This window comes from Tachypleus tridentatus, chromosome 6 (assembly GCF_004210375.1).
Source record: "Tachypleus tridentatus isolate NWPU-2018 chromosome 6, ASM421037v1, whole genome shotgun sequence".
Classification (NCBI taxonomy): domain Eukaryota; kingdom Metazoa; phylum Arthropoda; class Merostomata; order Xiphosura; family Limulidae; genus Tachypleus; species Tachypleus tridentatus.
In genome coordinates this window covers 15,866,180-15,890,478 of record NC_134830.1, presented here as the reverse complement: position 1 = coordinate 15,890,478, position 24,299 = coordinate 15,866,180, and the positions used below count along the sequence as shown (strand labels likewise).

General features: G+C 35.1%; 1 protein-coding gene across 1 annotated transcript in view; it reads right to left on the bottom strand.

The window, feature by feature from the left end:
* Positions 1-24,299, bottom strand: part of nompC (no mechanoreceptor potential C) — a 105,415-nt gene that overhangs the window by 61,825 nt on the left and 19,291 nt on the right. The window contains exons 2-8 of the mRNA XM_076503434.1: positions 21,852-21,953; positions 18,800-18,898; positions 17,832-17,948; positions 12,728-12,931; positions 10,028-10,231; positions 2,632-2,730; positions 2,009-2,107 (exon numbers count right to left, since the gene is read on the bottom strand). Of these exons, the coding sequence (XP_076359549.1) occupies positions 2,009-2,107; positions 2,632-2,730; positions 10,028-10,231; positions 12,728-12,931; positions 17,832-17,948; positions 18,800-18,898; positions 21,852-21,953 (924 nt within the window). The remainder of the gene's footprint in view (positions 1-2,008; positions 2,108-2,631; positions 2,731-10,027; positions 10,232-12,727; positions 12,932-17,831; positions 17,949-18,799; positions 18,899-21,851; positions 21,954-24,299) is intronic.

The window sequence follows — 24,299 nt, the reverse complement described above, 5'->3', positions numbered from 1 at the left end:
ATTGTTAGGACACTTGAATCACAGTCTGAGGTTCGTGTGTTTGAATCCCCATACTATCAAACGTACTCGCCCTTTTAGCAATGGAGGCATTATAAGATCAATCCCAATATTCGTTTTTAAAAGGGTAGTCCAAGAAGGGGTGGTGGGTGGTGATGACTAGTTTCCTTCCCTTTAGGACTATCTGCGCTAGCCATCCCTAATTTAACAGCGCAAGGCTAATGGAAAGTCAGTTAGTTATCACTACCCACCACCACATTTTGGGCTACTCTATTACCAAAGAATAGTGGAATTGACTGTCACGTTATAACGCTATCATGGCTAAAAGGTCGAACATGTTTGGTGACATAGATTCGAACTCACGATTTTCATATTGCGAATAAAGTGCTCTAATCACCTGGCCATGCTAGAATAGCAATCTATTTTCGGTTTGACGATTTGCAGAATGTAAGTGTAAATGGTATAGTCTACCTCTATTTTCAAGCAAACTGTTTTTTTGTAACGATCCCAACAATGTTTACTTCCGATGAACGTCCTCAGTCATTTTTCAAACATTGTTAAACTGTGTTGTTGTTCGTCTTAATACACGGTTTTTAGTTGTTCTTGCACTAAGCTACGCAAATTGCTATCGTCTCTATTCCAGAGAAAAGCAGAAGACAACTGAATCCACTTTCACCTGTTGGACTAATCTTGTCTAACCGAATAGTAGAGTAGGAACGGTATTACTTTAATGTACCAACATATTCACATTTCTGTTAACAACGAGGCTGTTTTGACCTGTACCATCTCCAGGTGCTTTAAATAAATTATTATAAAAGAAAGTTATTAATACTTTTGATACTCTAATTAGTGCATACATTTATGTAACATTAAATATGCTGATGTCTAGTGTTTATTACGTTGCATACCTAACTTGCAGTTAAATTCTTCATTTAAGTTTGTTTGTTTGTTTTGAATTTCGCGCAAAGCTACACGAGAGCTATCTGCGCTAGCCGTCTCTAATTTTGTAGTGTAAAACTAGAGGGAAGGCAGCTAGTTATCGCCACTCACCGCTAACTCTTAGGCTACTCTTTTACCAATTAATAGTGGGATTGACCGTCACATTATAACGCCCCACAGCTGAAAGGGCGAGCATGTTTGTTGCGACGGAGATTCAAATCCGCATCCCTCAGTTTACGAATCGAACGCTTAACCCACCTGGCCATGCCGGGCCCTTTATTTAAGCATTTGCCCGGCATGGCCAAGCGTGTTAAGGCGTGCGACTCGTAATCTGAGGGTCGCGGGTTCGCATCCCCGTTGCGTCAAACATGTTCGCCCTTTCAGCCGTGGAGGCGTTATAATGTGACGGTCAATCCCACTATTCGTTGGTAAAAGAGTAGTCCAAGAGTTGGCGGTGGGTGGTGATGACTAGGTGCCTTCCCTCTAGTCTTACGCTACTAAATTAGGGACGACTAGCACAAATAGCCCTCGAGTAGCTTTATGCGAAATTCAAAAAACAAACAAACAAAAGAAACAATTTATGTATTCAGTAAAAAATTAGTTTGGCTGTTGCAAATTATTGAGAATATCTGATTAAAACAAGCTATCTACAAAGACGAGAACTACATATTAACTAAGTAACGAATATAGCTAATGATTAGAATACATTGGTTCATCAATTGAATATCTTAGCTGTTAGCGATATTTTCGTCCGTAATCCCATTAATATTAAAAGTTCAGCCTGTTAAGGAATTTAAGATTAGTCGAAAAACATAATACTAAGCAAACAAGGCAAAATAGTCATAATGATAAATAATATTTGATACAAATAGACAAATTCAATTAGTATATATATATATACATATTAAACATTTTAATGTATAATGTTAAATGAATCTAACAGAAAAACAAAGTAGAAATATATAATAACTTACTTACACTATCATTATATATATATATATATATAAAATACAAAATGTTATTACAAACTTTAACATTTCCAATTGTTAAAGAACGCATTGACTTTACTTACATTAGTCGTGACGTCCACATTTTCTCCTTTCTGTATTAAAGCTCGTACCACATTCACATAGCCTTTCTGAGCGGCAGTATGAATACACTTAGCACCAGCCTAAAAACAAATGCCATATTAGCTACATCCTTTATCTATTCCTTATAATATTTTAGAAAGACAACCCACCGAAATTATACAACTAAGTTCAACTGAAACTTGAAGTAAGTACAAACAAAAATATCAACAAGTTGCTTGTTTGAATTAAGAACAAAGCTACACCATGAGTATCGAATTCCGGTTTGAAGAGGTGTGAGTTCGCAGACAATTCGCTGTGCTACTAGGGAGCTTTCATTACAACACCTTGTCACACGTAGAATGTACAACGTAACGGAAACTTAGCACCGAACTGACAAACTTTAAAGTCTACTTAAAATGTCTCTGAGAAAAAAATAATTTTAAGAATAACAACTTAAGGCCAATCTGGAAGTTTTGTTTATATTTCTAAGAGATTGGATATTAGATATTTAGATACTGCTTTTGGCAAGTGAATTAAAAAGTTCTGAAGTTTGGATACGAATTCTTATTCAGATTGTTATTACTTTAATTTTACAATGTCAATGCTAATTCCTGTCATGCCTTACTTTATTAGACATGTGAAGAGGGACTCCCTTTTTCATGAAAATCATAGCTGTTTCAGGATGTCCTGCTGCCGAGGCTATGTGCAATAACGTGCTGCCGTCCTGTGAGTAAATAAAGATTGGTTTTAGAATTATCCAAAATTATATTCTAACAGTTATCGATCCAGAAGACCGTTATGAAAACGATAAAGGTTTTGTTTCATGTGTTTTGATAAAAGTTTTGGTTAAGATCAACAATAATTCCATCTTATTTTTCATAAAACATATTCATAACTACAAAGTTTTACACATTTAGTTGTGGTCTAAGTAAATAATTAAGATACAAAGTCATACAGGAACCTTGTGGCACAGTGAAATATACTCTTCAAAAACAGAAACGCAAAAGGCAAAATTTGAGACATATTGTTAACAAGTTTATTTCGGGTAGTTCTGTATGACATGTGTGAAACTTTGCACATTCACTGCTGAACATCCAAAGTCTGCAAAGGCGAAGTCCACGCTCACTAGTTGAAGTTTAACGTCACTTAACGTCAATAACGAGTATGCCCCCCCGTGAGCATCAATAACTGCTTGGCATCTCCTGCCCATGGAAGCGATGAGATGACTAATCACATCCTGTGGAATGGCTGTCCACTCAGCCTGCAAAGCTGCTGCAAGCTGAGGTAGAGCCTGCGGTTGAGGTTGTCGCCGTCGCACACGTCGGTCCAACTCTTCCCAAAGATGTTCGATGGGGTTTAAATCTGGTGATCTGGAGGGCCAGGGAAGAACGTTGATGTTATGGTGTCTCAAGAAGACAGTGGTGAGTCGGGCTGTGTGAGGACGGGCGTTGTCATGTTGAAAAACGTCGTTGACGTTCACCATGATGGGTTGCACATGGGGCCCAAGAATCTCGTCGACGGTTGCGTACGGTCTGATCGGAAATCCTACGCAGCCCTGGTATGGTTGAGGCAGTAGACGTCGCAGTGGTGGTCCTATCCCGAAAGTGACATAACCGGATGTAGCGATCTTGTGCGGGCGTGGTCAGACGAGGTCTGCCAGATCGTGGACGGTCACGAGTTGATCCATGTTGTTGGTGACGATTCCATAGCCTTGTGATGGTACTTGGGTGGACATTCACAGCTCTGGCAACATCTGATCGAGATTCGCCTGCTTCCAAGCGACCAATGGCGTTGTTGCGTTGTGCTTCAGTCAGTCTTGGCGTAACTGTATTGCGTGTCGGTGGCTTAACACTGAGCTATGGAAACCGAGAACTCGTCACTTTTATAGGGATTTTGCACATGTTGCACTTGCAGAACATGCAGATCTCTCAAACAAATTTATTGGACACGAATGCGTTTTGGCGAAAAATCCGATGTTTTCCTCCGTTTTCAAAGTGCACAACTTTTATTGTCATTTTGGTCTGACAATCAGTGCCTTAACACGTGTAACATCACATACTTGTAACGTTATTACATATATTTCTCTTTAAAATAACAAAAATATCCCTTTTGCGTTTCTTTTTTTGAAGAGTATATATATATATATATTAATGGTATACTGCTAAATAAACGTTTTATTGTTCACAATGTATTGTGTTGTAACACTCATCTTCTGGTGATTGTAAGTTATCATTGTTTGGGGAGTTAAATTTAGTATCACCAGATGAAAGTCAGTGGTATGAATAAATAAAGGACAATAAACCAACATCTTGAGCATTTGTGTAGATATGGAGTAAGGCTTTGTGTTTGTTTCTGATGACACCAGGTGGTATGTGTAGATATGGGGTAAGGCTTTGTGTTTGTTTCTGATGACACCAGGTGGTATGTGTAGATATGGGGTAAGGCTTTGTGTTTGTTTCTGATGACACCAGGTGGTATGTGTAGATATGGGGTAAGGCTTTGTGTTTGTTTCTGATGACACCAGGTGGTATGTGTAGATATGGGGTAAGGCTTTGTGTTTGTTTCTGATGACACCAGGTGGTATATGTAGATATGGGGTAAGGCTTTGTGTTTGTTTCTGATGACACCAGGTGGTATATTTTTGTTAACTCCTCATAATACTCTTTACCTTCGCTAGCTTGTAAACACAACATCAACTGTCCTGTATACACAACATAACCGAGAGTGTAAGCACAACATAAACTATTCTGTATACACAATATAACCTAGAGTGTTAGTATAACATCAACTGTCCTGTATACACAGTATAACCTAGAGTGTGAGCACATCAACTGTTCTGTATACATAATATAACCTAGAGTGTAAGCACAACATAAACTATCCTGTATACACGATATAACTTATAGCAGGCGTCTCCAAACTACACCCCACGACTTCGGTTTATCCAACCCGCTAACAGTTTATTAGTTTATTAAAGTAATATTATAAAAACAAAACATAAAACGTAATCGAGCAAAAGCCAATATAGGTGCGATACACTTTTGTATTTGCTGGAAGACGTCGTATTATTTAGTGTTGCGTCATCTCACTAATCGATCCCAGTGCCCTCAAGCAGGGTGTTTCCTCCCACGCTTGCCACGTATACTTCAATGTGTGTCAGTGAATGCTGCTGTTTACTTTATGTTCGAGTTCATAGCTATTCTAGTTATTATGTCAGGACGATGAAAGAAAGAAATGTTGACTCCGAATGTCGTGTTTTTAAGGAACAGTGGAATGTGGACTACTTCATTAGTGAACACGTAACAAAACGTGGTGCTTAATACGCAACGAGACTATCGCAGTGCTAAAAGAATACAACATTCATAGACATTAACAAACCAAGCACTCGTCAAACTGTTCTCGACTCACATCACAACAGTTTGGATTAAAGAAATCCGAGAATGAAGCTGCAACAAGAGCAAGTGTCTGAGTGACACAGTTGTTAGTCAAGCGAAGAAATCCAGTTACCGATGGTGAGCTAATTATATTATGTATGATTGAAGCAGCCGAAGAAATGTGCCCAGAAATAGTAGAGTTGTTTAATACTATTAGCCTTTCGATGAATACAGTTTATAGCAAAGTCAAAGACATTTGAAGCAATATTGTGTCTTAGCTAAAAGACAGAGTCAAAGAGTTCGAGTGCTTTTCCATCGCTCTTGACTAGTTAACAGATATGTCTGACACTTCATAGTTGCTGTTGTTTATCCGCAGAGTCAATATTAACTTTGAAGTAACTGAAGAATTAGCTTCTGTGCACAGTATGTATGGAACAACCACAGATGAGGACATTTTCAAAGAGGTTGAAAAATCACTAACTCAGTACAATCTGGAATGAAAACGGCTGAATTGTGTTACAACAGGCGGTGGTAAAAAGATGTGTTGTGCAGGAAAAGGTTTAGTTGGACAAATTTACAATGATGTTGAAAATGCGGGTTGTTCTAAGCCTATTGTTCTTCAGTGCATTATTCATCAGCAGGTACTTTTAAAAAAATATCTGGATCTTCTATGTGCTATGGAATCTGTAGTTCCAACAGTGAAATTCATTCGCTTTCATGGACTCAACCATCATTAATTCCATGAATTTTTGGTGAAAATAGAAGCAACATATCCCTACTTGCTCTACCACTTCAGTTCGATGGCTTAACTGTGAGAAGGTTATGTCGCAATTTTTTTAGCTTAGAATTGAGATTGAAATTTTCTTAAATGAAAAGAACCGCCCTCAACCGTTACTCACATTGAATGGTTTTGGAAATTAGCTTTCTCTGTAGACTTGACCATGTACCTGAATGAATTCAATCTTAGATTATAAGGAGAAACCGCGCCTATCTGCGATATGTACACCGAAGTGAAACCATTTCGGCAAAAAAAAATTCTTTTTTAGTTCCAATTGATGAGGAGTTGCTCAACTCACTTTCTATGTTGTGAAAACTTCAATCAAAGTAGCGAGATCCCCATTCCCCCGCAGGTTTGCACAAGAAATCCTTTCTGACTTGAAACTGTAGTTCAAGGAGCATTTTTGTTATCTTGATGCGAGTGCAACAGAAATAAGGATCTGCGAACACCCACTTGATTGTGTTATTGATGAACTGCCACCTGAAGTTCAAATGGAAGTGAATGATCTGCAATCCAACGACATGTTGAAAGACAAATACAAAAAAGGGAAACTGATAGAGTTCCATAAATGTCTTTCAAGTGATCACTATGTTCATTTAAAAACTTTACTCGCGGATTCATTTCAGTTTTTAGTACTACCTATATCTGTCAAAAGACATTTTCAAAGACGAAGTGCGCAAAATCTAGTTACAGATCAGTCTTATCTGATGTATATTTGTAATCACTTTTGATAATAGGGAACACTAACTTTGAATCTCAATTAAGTGTAATTTTGTCAGAAAAACACTAGTTTCATGCTTCTCACTAATGATAAAAAAGATGATTACGTACAACAGTGCAACGTAAATATTTTCAGTGTATGCTCTTATGAGAAACAAATTTGTGATGTATTTTGATCATGTATGCATCCTTACTTAATTTTACCACGACCCCTGCGGCTCGCGAAATCGAAAAAGATCTACCTCCCAACCCTTGTCCAAACAGGTTTGGAGACCCCTGACCTTGAGTTAAGCACGACATAAACTATCCTGTATATACGATATAACCTAAAGTGTAGGCACGATATATACTAACCTGTATATAAGAAATTACGTAGAGTGTTGGAACGATATATTCTAGCTTGTATACACGAAATAAATTAGCGCTAAGGCATCATCTAAATTAACGTATCCTGTATACACGGTATAAATTAGAGTGTAGGCATGATACATACTAGCCTTATGCAATATATAATTTAGTTTATATACATGATAACTTGTAAACAATATATACTAGCATGTATATACGATATAAGTTAGCCTTTAGAAACGATATAAACGAACTTGTGGGGTCGATATAACCTAACTTTTAAGACTTGTATAAACTAGCCTGTATATATTATATAAACTAATGTGTACAAATGATTTAAATTAATTTGTTCACGCAATGTAAACGAACTTCTAGAAACGATATAAATTACCGTATAGACCTTATATAAACTAGACTGTATGCACGATAACAACTAACACAAAGTAAACCAGCTTTATACATACTATAAACGAGTCTTTATAAATGACATAGAAGAGTCTGTGGAGATGATATAAAGTACCCTATATACCTTATATAAACTAGTCTGTAGGCACAGTATAAACCATGTTGTACGATACACATATGTATACACGATAGTAACTAACGTGTAGATAAGATATAAATGAGCCTGTAGACCCTATATAAACTAGTCTTTTCACACAAACATAAGCAACATGCAAACACGTTTTAGCTGTTTAGTGACGATTTTGTATTTGTTAAACTAGATTAGTAACCTATAAACACCAGAAATGAAAATAAATACAAATTATTTCAATTAACACAATGATAAATAAATATACGTTCTCATAGAGGTAATAAAATACACAGGCCTGTGATGGTTTTACTGTCTTGAAGTTTTCACATATTCTACAGTAATTCCTGTACCCTGATTCCGAAAATAATATACATTTTTCTTCATCACGTACAGATTTTTCACGAAGCTTCTTATGTGCTTTTACGCAAGTGAATCATTTTCATTAAAATCGGGTCACATTTAATTACGCTTAAAATGTTGACAACCAATAGCTAAAGATTTCTCTAGACCAATCTCGACGAAATAGTGTTATCGGTCATTCTGGAATCTATGAGAAACACACCGCTAGTATATATACGGTTAATAGGCTTCATAACGTGTCGTTTCTCGATAGTATTTTTTTTTTTTTCATTATTATTTATTCGTTGCTATGGCAACAAGAGGTTATATAAATGACCCGAGCATATTCAATTGTATTTAAAGTAAATTGGTTGTAAATCTGATCTGAATTAAGAGTTTTTTCTCTTCCCAATTTATAAAAAAATAATAAAAAATTACGTGATAAAAAGTAGAATATTATTTTTGAAATCCGGGTAGTTGAATTATGGAAAACATGTTATTAAACCAAAATAACTTTAATGAATTTTAAATTCGGAGTCCTGTGTAAGAAATAATAAACATATTTTATGAAGAAAAATTCTGTCAGCCTATTAAAATAACACAATATTAGTCCTAGAACTGTTAATATTTCTGTAAACGTTCAAAAGGATTTTTTAATAGTTTGTATACGTTTACAAGTATGAGAAATGTTGAGTCTTGTGTAAACGTAGAAAATATCTCCGAACTCTTATAGCTCAAGCAATAGTCAACGATCAAACTCAGCTGTTTTTAATGTTTACAAAACATTTTAACGTCTTACAGAAAACCGAAACCAGTGATGTCGAGAAACCCACTTGTTGAGAAATTTATATGCAAAAACGGCTCGTTTTGGTTGAGAAAATATTTTACATAGAAGAGCGAACAACGTTTCGACCTTCTTCGGTCATCGTCAGGTTCACAAAGAAAGAGGTAACTGACCGGAAGCTGACCACATGTTTGAAAGGGGTTGTGTAACTGAGTGTCGCAATGTAGAGGGTGGTATTAGATGTTTGAATATATAATTTTATTTATTTTATTATATTAATATAGGTATAAAGGCGTTCCTTTATATTGGTTTATTTTGGGTTTAAGTTGTTGTATAAGTAAGGCTTCTTTAATTTTGCGTTTGTTTATGTTTGTTTCTTTATTTAGTATTTGAGTGTTTTCTATGGTTATGTTGTGTTTATTTGACTTGCAGTGTTCGAAAACGTGTGAAGGTGACTTTTTATGTTCTTTGAATCTGGTTTCCATTTTTCTACTTGTTTCTCCAATATAGAAGTCGTGGCATTGTATTTTGTAAATAATGTTGGTGTGGTGTTTGTCAGTGTAGTTTTTACATAGTATAGACCTCAGTTTTGTGCCTGGTTTTTGAATAAATTTGGTATTAACTGGAATGTCATATTTTGTTACTAGTTTTTGCCAAATGTTGGTTATTTGTTTGCTGATGTCAGGAATATATGGTATACAGCAGTATATGGTTTCGTGATTTTTGATTCGTGAGATATATTTACTTTAGTTGGTTGATTTTGCTTTCTGTCTAGGTGTGTGCGTATAATGTTTTCTACGGTCTGTGGAGGAAACTTATTGATGTTGATGAAGTATTGTTTTATTTTGTCTAATTCATTGTTAATTTTATCTGGTGAGAATAGTTTTAGGGCTGTGTTTATTTGGTTTCTTAGTATGTTGAGTTTTTGTTTTGTTTCGTGTGCTGAGTCCCAAGAAATGTATAGTCCAGTATGGGTGATTTTTCGGTGGACTTCTGTTTTGAATTGTGTGTCGGTTCTTGTAATTTTGAGGTTAAGAAAATATGTAAAATATTTTCTCAACCCAAACGAGCCGTTTTTGCATATAAAAGAAAACCGAAACGTGACACAAGACCTTGCTTTAGCAAAAAGAATTTATTTGTTACCTTTGTGCGATAAAAGATAGAAGCCTTCAATTTATCAGTGAGAAGTTCAACCATACTGGTGTGTCCAAGCTCTGTCGCTAGGTGGAGCGGAGTTCTATCTTGTTTGTCGGGAATGTTCGGATTGGCATTAAATATACTGAATAGTTTCGCTAGAGCTTCATCTCCTTCGGCTGCAACAATATGTAACGCAGTTTGGCCTTCGTGCTGTTTAACGGAAACAAGTGTTTGGAAAATGCCATTAGAAAACGACTTAAATATATTTTATCAACTAAGTATAACCTGACCTCCTCAAAAATGTATTGAGCAAGGATTGGTAGATGGTATCAGCATATCTACTATAAACTCTCAGATGAACTTTGATAGAATTACATTCTGAGCTTTGATAAAGTAGGTGTTGTTAGCATGTGTAATCTAAGTTGTCAGGTAAACGTTGTTATAATTACATTCTGCAGGCTGGTAAAGGATTGTTAATTGTCGTCAATGTGTACCAGAGAGCCTTTGTAAAATTTGTACATAGAAATTTTATCTAGATAGATAGACGGTGCTACCCCACCGCACTGTGGGTCCTACTTCCACAGTCACCTCCAAAACCTAGGATACATTTTATAATCCCACATTGTAGCTTGTACCCTAGGATCCTTTTTTAAAAATGTGCAGCGTATTTTCAAAAATTTCATGCTAATGCGTTTTGGTTTATGACTTGAAGATTTTATGGTTATGATATATATATATATACACTCTTTTTAAATTAATTGCACTGCGCGTTACAAACTTGCAAAAAGTTTGTTTTCTAAGAAACAAGATATGCGTGGGTACGTTTGCGCATGAGAAACAAATAATACTTGAAAATAACAAGTACAAATTCGAGAATATCCAAATTTCTTCCTTCTTTTAAGAATCACAATACGGTTAATAACGTAAAGTAGTATATTTTTGTGAAGTGTTTTATAAAATGATAAAAATTAGTTTCTTGCCATTTTTTACGTCTTACGTGGTTGGTCATTATAATTACATGCTCCAAATAGATTTCCTTTAACACGTTATAAGGAATAAATGTCAAAACCATAATATTCTATATTCTACTTCATCGTGAACTCAACTACATTTGTAGGTCATGAATTAAAAAATAAATCATATAATTTCGGTCAACCTATCAGGACAACTTCTGAAATACAGAATTTATGGAGTATATTTGACAGAATATTGCCAAGCTAAAATATATCCAATTGAAAGCAAATTTTCAAAATTCTTTGTTCAACTAGAGTTAAAAAATTATGTTCTTATGCTAACAATTATGTTTTTCAAAACAAAATACAACTAAACGTTTTGACTTAGTTATATTTTTTCGCGAGAAAACACTGCGCATTTTACTCAAAGCATTATATAATAATGAGGGAAATTAAATGGCATAAGAAAAAATCAGAACAATGCATAGAATCATATCTCATTCATATTATGGTCGGGTGAGACCTAATAATTAAGCTTGTCGGACCGTGAATCCCTTGCAGCAAAATCGCACTTCACACTTTGGAGCCGTAGATGTATTGCAAGTTTTGTTTCTTTTGGAATTTCGCACAAAGTTACACGAGGGCTATCTGCGCTAGCCGTCCCTAATTTAGCAGTGTAAGACTAGAGGAAAGGCAGCTAGTCATCACCATCCACCGCCAACTCTTGGGCTACTCTTTTACCAACGAATAGTGGGATTGACCGTCACATTATAACGCCCCACGGCTGAAAGGGCGAGCATATTTGGGGCGACTGGGATGCGAACACGCGACCCTCGGATTACGAGTCGCACGCCTTAACACGCTTGGCCATGCCGGGCCGTGTATTGCGAGAGTAACAATCAAATCTCTCTATTCGACTAAACTACTCAACAGGTTGATGTTGGGGGCTATTAAGTAGCTGTCATCTTTAAAATCCATCACTTCAAAATTTTGGAAGGCAGGCGTTCAATAGAGATTGTGTAGTAGTTTTGCTTCAAGCGAAAGCAAACAAACTTTTGCACTAATTACTTCAGATCAACTTGTATCACAAAAATAAATACTGCTGAAAAATGCGTAAAAATTAAATATGGGAAATTATTTTTTCCTTTAACTCAAATCATACAGAGATTGTAACTATAATCAATTATTATGTATTATTTTTTTCTTGCGCTAAATACATCTTACTCAATTATTTTTATTTAATAAACATTTGATTTTTAAAAAATTTAACAGGCCGGCAATGGTTTTAATGTCTTGAAGTTTTTACAGCAATTCTTGTACGCTGAATACGAAATTTATATCTTCTTTTCTCCATCATGTACAGATTTTTCACAAAACGTCATATGTACTTTTACAAGAGTGAATCATTTTCGTTGATATCGACTCATATTTTCTTATGTTTAAAATACCGACAGCTATCTATTGATCATTTTGTTTTGTTTTTGTTTGTTTTTTTGAATTTCGCACAAAGCTACACGAGGGCTATCTGTGCTAGCCGTCCCTAATTTAGCAGTGTAAGACTAGAGGGAAGGCAGCTAGTCATCACCACCCACCGCCAACTCTTGGGCTACTCTTTTACCAACGAATAGTGGGATTGACCGTCACATTATAACGCCGTCACGGCTGAAAGGGCACAGATAGCTCTCGAGTAGCTTTGTGCGAAATTCCAAAACAAACAAACCAAATACAAAAATAGTAAAATACTGTTCCATACATTTTGCTCGTTTACAGGAGAGCCACTTTCCAGTAGATATCGCACGAGGTCAACATCATGTCTTCTTGTTGCGATATGCAGTGCGATGTCACCAGTTTTTTGACGTCGAAAAATTAACTGTTCTCGTGTTTCGAAACTCATAAGTTCTCGACAAACACCATGATTTCCAGATTCCACCGCCAGGAGAAAAGGTATATTTCCATCCTATTAAAAGAGTACTTTTAAATAAATATAGTTAAAATTAGAACACATAATATTTTTCCCCATTCAGAAATGTAAAGAATGAGTTAATTTTTGTTGCACGGTACAATGCAGATAAGAGGACAACATTAAATAAAAAATATTAATAACATGATAAATTATGCTATTGTGAACATTCTTTGGGAATGTCAATGTTAAGATATGTAGGGATCCATAGCAGCCATCATCTTCTTGTTGACAAAAATTAAACTTAAATTGCAGAAAGTTAAACCCAGAATTAAAACATATTTTAATCGGTATAACTTGGACAAATAAATTTATAATACCAGAAAATTCCATAAAAATTGATATAACTTGGACATGTAAATTTACAATACCAGAAAATGCCGTAAAAATTGATCTTATAACTCAAAACCTGCTTCCATGTACTTGCAAATGTAGGTGAGGCAATAGACCATGATGGGAACGGCATTAAACAAGAGTGAAGACATCTAAAGAAGCGTGTGTGAGGTAGTGTTGGGACACATAACAAAAATAAATTAGATCTAACTGAGTGAGAACACTTGGTCATTAACAGACAAAAGAAAAAGAAATCTCTGAAAAACTACAGTGATTGGCGAGAACTGAACTAAAAATAAAGAGGCTGAGAAAAGTTCTAAGAAAGATAAAAAGGAACTATTCAGAGAATCTTGTTGAAAAGTGTAAGAACTGCAAACAGAGATCATTGTATAGGTTCATAAGGAAGCTGTCTGGGAGACCATGCAGATTAGTAGCAACATCACAGATAGGTAAGAGAAAATCTTTTCCCCAGATAGAACAACTGGCAAGGTGGGCATTACACGTTCAAAAAATATTCATTAGACAAGATCCAGACGTACAGGTAACATAGAAACCTTTATTGAGGTTATAGATATGAAACGTATTCCATTCACTAAGAATTCGGTTCTGAAAGACGTGGTCAGACTGGAATTGACCCCATCATTGCAGAGGTTCTGACAGTTAATGGACAGCTTACAATAAGGGTATTATATGACCTGTCTCTGAAGATTTGGCCTTATTATCAAATTTTAGAAGACTAGATGAAGCAGTTCAATGTGAAATTACCAGAAAAAAGGTTATAAATAAGTGTAGAGAATCGTCAATACTATTTGTAGCGAACAAGTTGTTGTTTTTTCTGTAAGATCATTCAATGAGACTAACTAAAGCAATAAACGTTGAAGTGCGAGAAGAAAAAGCACGAATTAGATCAAGGAAATGTTCCATTGATCATATCTTTACACTTAAGAACATCAAGCATGGACCAGTGTATTGAGTGAAATAGAAAGATATACCTCAATTTTACAGATTCAAGAAACTTTCGATAGTTTAGAGATGTTCCAATAGACATTATAAATATTCTCAAACTTTTGCACCAATAGCTTCACTTGCTGCGTGACTCATAATAACAAACTTTCTTACTGGTTAACATACAAGTTTCGACGAGCGGCAATATTTTTTAGTATCAATCGATTGGACTATGCGTAAGTCAACAGGGAATAGTAAGCAATATACTGGGTGAAAACGTGAATGTTAAAGGATCTGGAGTTTGCAGAAGATATTTGAACAAAGGCATCTACATAAGACAAAAAACTTTGACATAACTTGGAGTTAACATCATTAACAAGAAGTCGACGAATATCAGATGTAGGCAATACTTATAATTGTGGACAACAAAGTGAAAGAACATGACCGTGTCGTGAAAGCATAGTTGGCAAAAACAATGGAACGATGAAATATATTACGAACAGAATCCAAAACGCACCAAAACAAGTACAGAGAGAAATTAAAGAGATTACAAAAATTAAGATGTTCAACATCAAAGTAATATTTGGCCTCATGTACGGTTCGTAATGATGGCAGATAGTAAAGAAGGTTAGGAACATTTTCCCCACTTCATACCTTTAGGAAATCTAACCAAACTGAATCTTCAACATTGCTCTATTGGAAAGATCTGGAGTAGCAGGAATGAATAAACGTACAAACAACCCACATGGAGATTGTTTGGTCACAATGATATTGAAAGTGTATAACTAAAATAACTTTAGGATGAACACCAGGTAATATTTAAAAAAAAAGACTAAGGGAAACTCGTTTATTTGTTTTGAATTTTGCTCAAAGCTACACGAGGACTATCTGCGCTAGCCGTCCCTAATGTAGCAGTGTAAGACTAAAGGGAAGGCAGCTAGTCATCACCACCAACCGCCAACTCTTGGACTACACTTTTACCAATGAATAATGGTAACTAACCGCTATTCAGATTAGCTACATAACTGTAAGTTATCAAAATTAATACAAACTTTAGAGCTCTATTCTTTTTACAAATCAAACCCCAAATTTAATGAGTTAAAGTTAGGTTTATTAACAACATTTCTTGGTACCATAAATAATTTAAAAAATTGCTGATAATGCAATATGTTTATTGTAATTCTTGCATAAATAAAACCAGAATCAAAAGAATAAAAATAGGTTACAGCAAAACAATTGTAGAACCTCACAACGTCGTTATAGTCAAAGTCACCACCTTCGTTCATGCTCTAGCTTAATACCTTAAGTCGTAAGGTATCATGTCCGAATAACTCCTTCCTTTGACTTTCAATGATCAATCTGATTAAGTAGCACGTTTCAACAGTCTGAAATCATAGTAATTCATAGGCGTTGCGTCGTGGAATCTCAACTGCTACAAGACGCCCTGTTTTGCTTACGACGATTGGAATAAGACTTTGAATGGTCTGGATGCTCCAAGTTGATCCATTTTCTTTTGTTTTCTAAAGCCGTTATGCATTGATAACTTGTGTAGGAATGAGATGTTACATATTCTTTCCAAAAGCGAATAATTTTCAATGACATTGCTTTAACCTCATAACGTCCAATAATGTCAAAATATAGTTCTGAAACATCCGTTTCACCTAAACTTTATACTGGCTGTAGCAGTCACATGACTTGCCGATTAACATATTCTAAATTTTTAAAAATATAACGTATTCAACTCTATGTATTGGATTGGAAAAAACCTATAGTCCTTGAAAGTTTTTATTACAAGTACACTTTGTGTGCTTTTTTTTTTTACTTCTGTTATGCCTACTATTAACCATAAAAAAATAAGTGACAGTTAAAGATACGGAGATAGTGGGTATAGAAGAACACCAGGGCTTAATAACTCTATTTATTTCTTCTATCTCCTTGAAAGATTGTATGTATAATATTTCAAACTGGAATACTTTTGACAAATGTTGTACTGTTGTCCTGCTTTCACCGAGAATTATTCTGTTACCAGTAGGGCCAAATGGGATCTTATAGATTATATATTTTTATTTTATATCTAAGCTCTAAAAGTTATACGTTAAAATTATTCTATATGGCTGTATAGAAAAATTTATATTTCAAATAATTTTAACTATTTTATATTTCAAATATAAATACATTTCATGTCATGGGAAATGGTAACGTTCCTATAAATGAAATATAAGTCATATGAGAAGCGAAAAACAAAAGTGGAAAACAACGGTGGTTATTTACTAACACTCCATAGATTATTAAGGGCTTTGATTACTGTTTTCCTGTACAATAAAAGAAAGTAAAACCATGTCTCATATATACTCTTCAAAAAAAGAAACGCAAAAGGCAAAATTTGAAACATATTGTTAACAAGTTTATTTCGGGTAGTTCTGTATGACATGTGTGAAACTTTGCACATTCACTGCTGAACATCCAAAGTCTGCAAAGGCGAAGTCCACGCTCACCAGTTGAAGTTTAACGTCACTTAACGTCAATAACGAGTATGCCCCCGTGAGCATCAATAACTGCTTGGCATCTCCTGCCCATGGAAGCGATGAGATGACGAATCACATCCTGTGGAATGGCTGTCCACTCAGCCTGCAAAGCTGCTGCAAGCTGAGGTAGAGTCTGCGGTTGAGGTTGTCACCGTCGCAGACGTCGGTCCAACTCGTCCCAAAGATGTTCGATGGGGTTTAAATCTTGTGATCTGGAGGGCCAGGGAAGAACGTTGATGTTGTGGTGTCTCAAGAAGACAGTGGTGAGTCGGGCTGTGTGAGGACGGGCGTTGTCATGTTGAAAAACGTCGTTGACGTTCACCATGATGGGTTGCACATGGGGCCCAAGAATCTCGTCGACGGTTGCGTACGGTCTGATCGGAAATCCTACGCAGCCCTGGTATGGTTGAGGCAGTAGACGTCGCAGTGGTGGTGCTATCCCGAAGGTGACGTAACCGGATGTAGCGATCTTGTGCGGGCGTGGTCACACAAGAGCTGCCAGATCGTGGACGGTCACAAGTTGATCCATGTTGTTGGTGACGATTCCATAGCCTTGTGATGGTGCTTGGGTGGACATTCACATCTCTGGCAACATCTGGTCGAGATTCGCCTGCTTCCAAGCGACCAATGGCGTTGTTGCGTTGTGCTTCAGTCAGTCTTGGCGTAACTGTATTGCGTGTCGGTGGCTTAACACTGAGCTATGGAAACCGAGAACCCGTCACTTTTATAGGGATTTTGCACATGTTGCACTTGCAGAACATGCAGATCTCTCAAACAAATTTATTGGACACGCATGCGTTTTGGCGAAAAATCCGATGTTTTTCTCCGTTTTCAAAGTGCACAACTTTTATTGTCATTTTGGTCTGAGCTTGTAACGTTATTAAATATATTTGTCTTTAAAATAACAAAAATATCCCTTTTGCGTTTTTTTTTTTGAAGAGTATACTTCAGGAATTTTTCGTTTTAATCTTATCTTCCCATCCTCGTATTTTAGCAGTCAGGTTGAAGGCTTGTAACGCAAAAATTCGTAGTTCAAGTGGTACAGAATAGATAGCTCACTGTACACTTTTGTGCTTGTGAACAAACCAACTCACCTTGTCAAGCCACAATCTCATATTTTTGCTGGAAGAGCGAAGTAGCATTTGAAGAGGGGCGATCGCTGCTCCAGTCGGTCGTGCACATAAGATATGAATCGGTAACTGATCTTTAGCCTGAGAATAAAAAAATATTCTAAGTGAACAACGAACACAATTGCTATTTTTTCATTTGCTTCTCAGGAAGAAAAACAACAGCATAAAGTAGATTTATGAAACATCTAGAACTAGTAGCTAATAAATATACTTTGATTTTTCATATTTAAGGCCTAATTAAGCTTAAATAAAAGGTTTATGAGTACCAGTAATGGAAAACTACAATAAATACTAAATATTATTGGCTTATCTATTTATGATTTACTGGATTTGTAGTTTTCTGTCGTTTCTTTTTTTGACCTAGTCGTAACATTGTCCAAGGAATATTTAAGTTTTTGATTAATGATGAAAACGTCAAATCGAATTTCAAAGCGTATAGAGGGAGCAGTATAAAAATCTGAATTTTATATTTTATAAATATGTCTGTATTTTATATCTTATAAAACACACTAGATTTGTCTTGTCAAGATTACACCAGTGAGCTTCTTAATAAAAGCGAAAAACTGCAATTATTCTTACTTCAAAGGAAGTCGCGTGACAAAGAAACTATTCATCTTCTGTTAGAGATATTGTACTGATCTTAGACTCGCTATCTTACAATACATAATGGCCCAGGATTGAAAATGACATTTATTCAACGCATAGGAAATACTTCATTTGAGGCATTCTACAGAATGAAATATTATTTTTTTTTAGAACTGTTTATTGCAAAAGTTTCTCTGACAACAAAAATAGTGGTCGATAGAGTTTGATTCTACGAATGTGTTTTATTAGTGAACTCATACAAAAGGAAGACAGTTTATTAAACATTGTAAAACAGCATATCCTTCACTATCGAAATCGAATAAAATATGAAACACAACTTTTCTTACCCCTCCAGTTATTGTAGGGTCTGCTCGTTTACTCAACAGCAGTTGGATTATTGTTTCTCTAGTGTGGCTTGCCGCTAGGTGAAGAGCTGTTAATCCATCCTAATAAATTAAAATATTTGCTTAATTTGAATTTACAAAATAAAGTGTAAACTTCCATATATACATCATAAAAACTGTTTCAAAGAATCAATAAATCATTTAAATTTGATAATTATATTAAGGTCTCAGGTGTTGCTAAGTCTAAGGAAAATGCAGCTGTTTTACGAAATAATTTAAATTATTTCGTGAATTAGATGAACAAATGTCAGATAGCTTTTAATTATAACAGGGCAATTTTGGCAGGAATAGCCTTAATAGTGTTACGGAAGAAAGCAGTGTTGGTATCTGAATTTACCAGTCTCTTAAACCGTCTGATTAATGTGTTGTAAATACGATTTTAAGTTGTGTTTACTGTAATACTGGATATAAGTCTAAAGTAGTTATAATATAATTGTATAGGTCATTGGTTAGGCCGCATTTGGGATGCTGTATTCAGTTTTGGGCTCCTTACCTTAAATAAGACATTGCATTGTTGAAAAGGGCTTAGATAAGGGCTACTAGGATAATAACTTGGAATTAATGGTTGTCATAAGAGGATAGGTTAATTTATATGATCTTGCTTTCATCTGAAACACGAAGAGTTAGAAAGAATATAATTGACAGTGTTGTTTCTTATTTAATGATATGAGAAAAGAAATATAAATTAAAGTAATTTTTAATAAGAGCTGGTTATGAGTGTTTTATTTTAATTTTAAACCTAAGTTTAGACGATGGGACAGCCTAGATGGACCAATAGGGTTCTTATTGTTCTTACATTATATATATTGTAGTCAGTAACTCCTAATAAAAATGTATAAAAGTAGTTCTCTAGTAGTGCCATAAAACACTTAATTGCAGACTGAAAATTAGAAATACTAAACACTGTCCAAGCCTTACAAGTTTATGGAAGATTGCTTCAATTAATATTAATGAAAAATCAAACGATACATAATGAGCCTTCCTTTTTTTTTTTTTAAATACACCTCATTTAAAGACATAGTCTGAAAACGTAAATATATCACACAATACTTGCTGAATAAGAAACAGTTGTATTTTATTATTGCGCTAGGCTTATAATAATTACGCAAAGACCATTTTTTTTATTCATATATATCATACATTACTATACGTTTTCTTTGAACCTTGAGTACGTTCAATGGTAGACATGATGTCAGTTTTAGCTGTATAATTTTCAACTCCACGCCTTTTTACTGTCATCTATATTCTTGTTTCATAAGCAGTTCGTAATAATTCTAAAACAAGATATTCTGCACACGAAACATAAACGCAACAATAGTTTATTGTCAAAGCACGTAGGACACGTTTTTAATAGGATAAAGGCACGCGGCGTAACGATCCCAAAGAATTTCTTTAAGATTGCGGGAAATATTGGTTTCAAATCCATCTGGCAGTTTTCACGACTCGCACAAGAGAGTGCCCTTTTAAATTATACATCCACTTTAATATACATTAGACCACTGAAGATATACATTTGTTTTTGCTGTTCCAGACAACAATAGAAGTACTTCAAATTATATTTTAGTGAAATTCTTTCCACAGCAAATACATTAAAAAATATCTTCTCGTTTGTTACTTGTATACAACCCTCCTGAAAAACTTAAAAGAGTTTCTTGTATATTCTATGACATCATTTTTATTTAAACTACTAACGGCATAAATAATTGAATATAAGAAAAAAAGAGTGACTTTTATAATGTTATACGTCTGAAACTGAAGTTCAAAGTATCTTACAGAGTAAAACAATTTGTGTCAATCAAGACAGAACAGCTTTCTTTTCACACAGTACGTTTTAATTAGATTTAAAAAGTATCAAATATATAAACATTTTTTTAATTAGAACAAATATAAAACTACTGACTGATTTGAGTTTAAACAAAAAATTAAAAGTATGTAAGAATATTGTAGTGAGATTGTTAATTTTATACGGTTTTTGAAACATGAACATACACTTTATACATTGTGCACGACTTATATATGAAATACACTTCTTTTCAATGTTTCGTAAATCAAATAAATAGATAAATAACATATTATCTTTATGTTCTGATCAAAACAAGGTACCAATGTTAGCTAGAATTAACAATTAAGTCAGTGATTAATATAGCTAATTTAATATAACACTGTAACTTATAATGATTATAACTCATTAATTTACTAGACGGGAAGTCCGGATAGCCAGATGGTTAAGGCGCTGGTGTTGTAATCTGAGGATCGCAGCTTTGAATCCTCATCGCACCAAACGTGCTCGCCATTTCAGCCGTGGGGGCGTTATAATGTTACGGTCAATCCCACTATTTGTTGATATAAAGGAGTAGCGCAAGAGTTGGCGGTGGGTGGTGATGACTAGCTGCTTTTCCCTTTAGTCTTACACTTCTAAACTAGGGACAGCTAGCGCAGATAGCCTTCGTATAGCTTTGCGCAAAATTTTAAACAAAGCAAAGAAAAAACTAGATAGGTGTCGTCGCTGTAAGAGATATTTTCGACCGTAATCCCAATATATATCAGGTTTTCATCTGTAGAACATGAAGTTTAAACGTTCTGGAATTGTTTCAAAATGTCGCAGTCAAGTCATTAATGTCTTTAAATTACTTTTATTCAAAATAAGCTCAAAAGTTGATACTGCTGTCTAACTGGATGATCTGACAGTTTAATCTATATACAACAAATGTATATTTTCTGCTATTGATAAAGCAATTAGAATTTTCGGTTACTGTTGTGTGAGTTAAGTATCAAGCTGGCACCAGACTAAAAAATCATAAACTGTATTCTGAATATTAGTCAATATGACACACGCAGGTGTTCTAAACTCTGCATAAACAATGCCCAAAATCTATATTTCATGATAAAAATGATATACCAAATTCAAGTTATTAAAAAATTACAACTAGGATAAATTAGTGTGAGTAAATAAATTAAAACTGTGCCAAAACAAAAAACAAAACTAATAACTTACCTTGGTTCGAGCATTGACGTTTAGACCCAATTCCAAAAATCTCTCCACAAAAACGACACGATTTTCCTTAACGGCGTACATAAGAGGTGTGTATCCGGTTTTCTATGTAACAAAATAAAGAAACTTATGTTACGAAAACAGTATCGCCTTCTAGAAATGGAATTGGTTTTGTTTTGTTTTAGCGCAAACTAAACAATAAACTATCTTCACCCTTAATGGAGTGGTGTGTTTACGTAATTGAATCAGCGATACTGAAAGATGTGATAATCCTGAGAAACACTCTGTCTATTCTTCCTGGCATGATCAGGTGCTTAAGGTACTCGACTCGTAATCCGAAGGTCGCGGGTTCGAACCCCCGTAACACCAAACATGCTAGCCCTTTCAACCATGGGGGCGTTATAATGTAACGGTGAATCCCACTATTTGTTGGTAAAAGAGTAGCCCAAGAGTTGGCGATGGGTTGTGATGACTAGCTGCCTTCCCTCTAGTCTTACACCGCTGAATTAGGGACGGCTAGCGCAGATAGCCCTCGTGTAGCTTTGCGCGAAATTCAAAACAAACAAAACACGTTTGGTCACGTAAAAGTTTCAGTTTCGAGCAACATCACTCTTAATCAGTCCAGCTACGTCAATAATATTACGAATTACTTCGCGTATTTAATTATGGTACGTTTTTTTTAACTGAATAGTTATGTGTTTAAACGTTTAAGATCATCTGTAAGCTTTCTTTCTATTATGCTATTTCCTCGAAAAATTCATGAGAAATTATTTTTGATGCAATTGTCCTTGGCTCGTCGTAATACGAGAGTGGTTGAATGATGTGAGTCGGTGAGCTTCTTGTTTTAGTGAGAAAAAAACAAATCGTTATTAAAACTTGAGCACTGTATTTAGCGACCGTAACGTTTGGAAGCCTCAAGACGTTTGTATGATTTATTTCTTATCACCACTCTCAGTGTCGTAGGTAGTTTTAATTTTGATTTAACTGCATTCGGTTTTTAATGTAACTCGTGTATACGAACTATTCTTTTATGACAGTAATGTTTTCGCATCTCATAATTTATCCGGTTTCTGTTGGTCTGGTTGTTAGATGATTCTTGTTTTAAAAAAATAATTTTAGCGATATTTTTGGTTAGCTTCAAAGAATTAATCTTTTGTGAAACAACAATAATCCTGGAAACATCGGACAGGATGACGTATACGCATTAAACAAAGTAAAATTTGTATCGGTCATAACTCAAAAATGCCTTCCAAGCCTACTCCACATTTCAAGCATGAAATATCTGAACACATCAGTCAGACGTACTTCAGAACTGTGAATGTGTATAAAGTGAACCCACAACGATGCACGAATATCAGTAGTGCTGAAGGATCAGCATGCGGTATATTCACGATTTTCGTGAATACTGTACCAGAAAAGCCTATCATAATAAGAATTATTAATGACACATGGGACGTGCCCAAGTTCATTTTGAGGTTGGCTGACGTAATGAATTTATCATATGTTGCAGGGAATGAGTCTACTGCAATGCGATCTAATTTTGTGTGTATTACTTTCAAGGGCACTAAAATGTTGTGCCGCATGACAAAAACGTACTGACGTGCATCATACGTTCTTCTTTAGAGCAAAGTAAAAAAACAAATCCAATTGCACTTGAATAATTTTAAATATGTTATGTAATTTAGTATATTAACATCTAGAAAAAGTAATCTAATTGTGCTTGAACTAAATGTGTCATATATAATTTAATTCGGGTTAAAATATGTATTTATTATTTTATACAGTAACAGTAACGTAGAACGCTGAAACAAGCTAAGTGCTTTTGAGAACGTCACGCGTCCAAGTAATTTCTTTTTACTTATTTTACCATGGCAGGAATTTTGATTTTAAACTCTTTGAGTCTAAACTCAATGGTAGCCCAGAACAAATGTAATCGTAGTGCTCAAAAACCCACGTTTCTTTTCACTTTGTTCAAGATCTAAGGAACATTGATAATACCTTCCTGCAGAGACTTTTAACATGCTCATTACAGGCTGTTATCCTCTGCTGGGCTAGCGGTAAGTTTCCATGATCTAGGATTCGATTACCCGCGATAACTTACTGTGTGACATTGTGCTAAAAAAAAGAGAAGAAACAACACCAACGCAGATTGTAAGTTGAACTAGAAATACTGCTGGGAGTATATTTTATCACCTGGAAGTTTCGTTTTCAACACTACATAACGTGAGTAAAGTTGAGGAGAAGCAATTAGAATATGGCTAATAGACATGGTTTTAATCTTGAAATTTGACAGCATAGAACATCGTGCAACAATGGAAGATAATTTTATAATTTTTCAAGTACGTAATTACTTACAAATGCTTTATATATTATATTTTACAAGAATCCTTTATTTGAAAATATTAAAATTCTGGTAATGAAGACAAACACGGTGCTTTAGACCGACTTCGC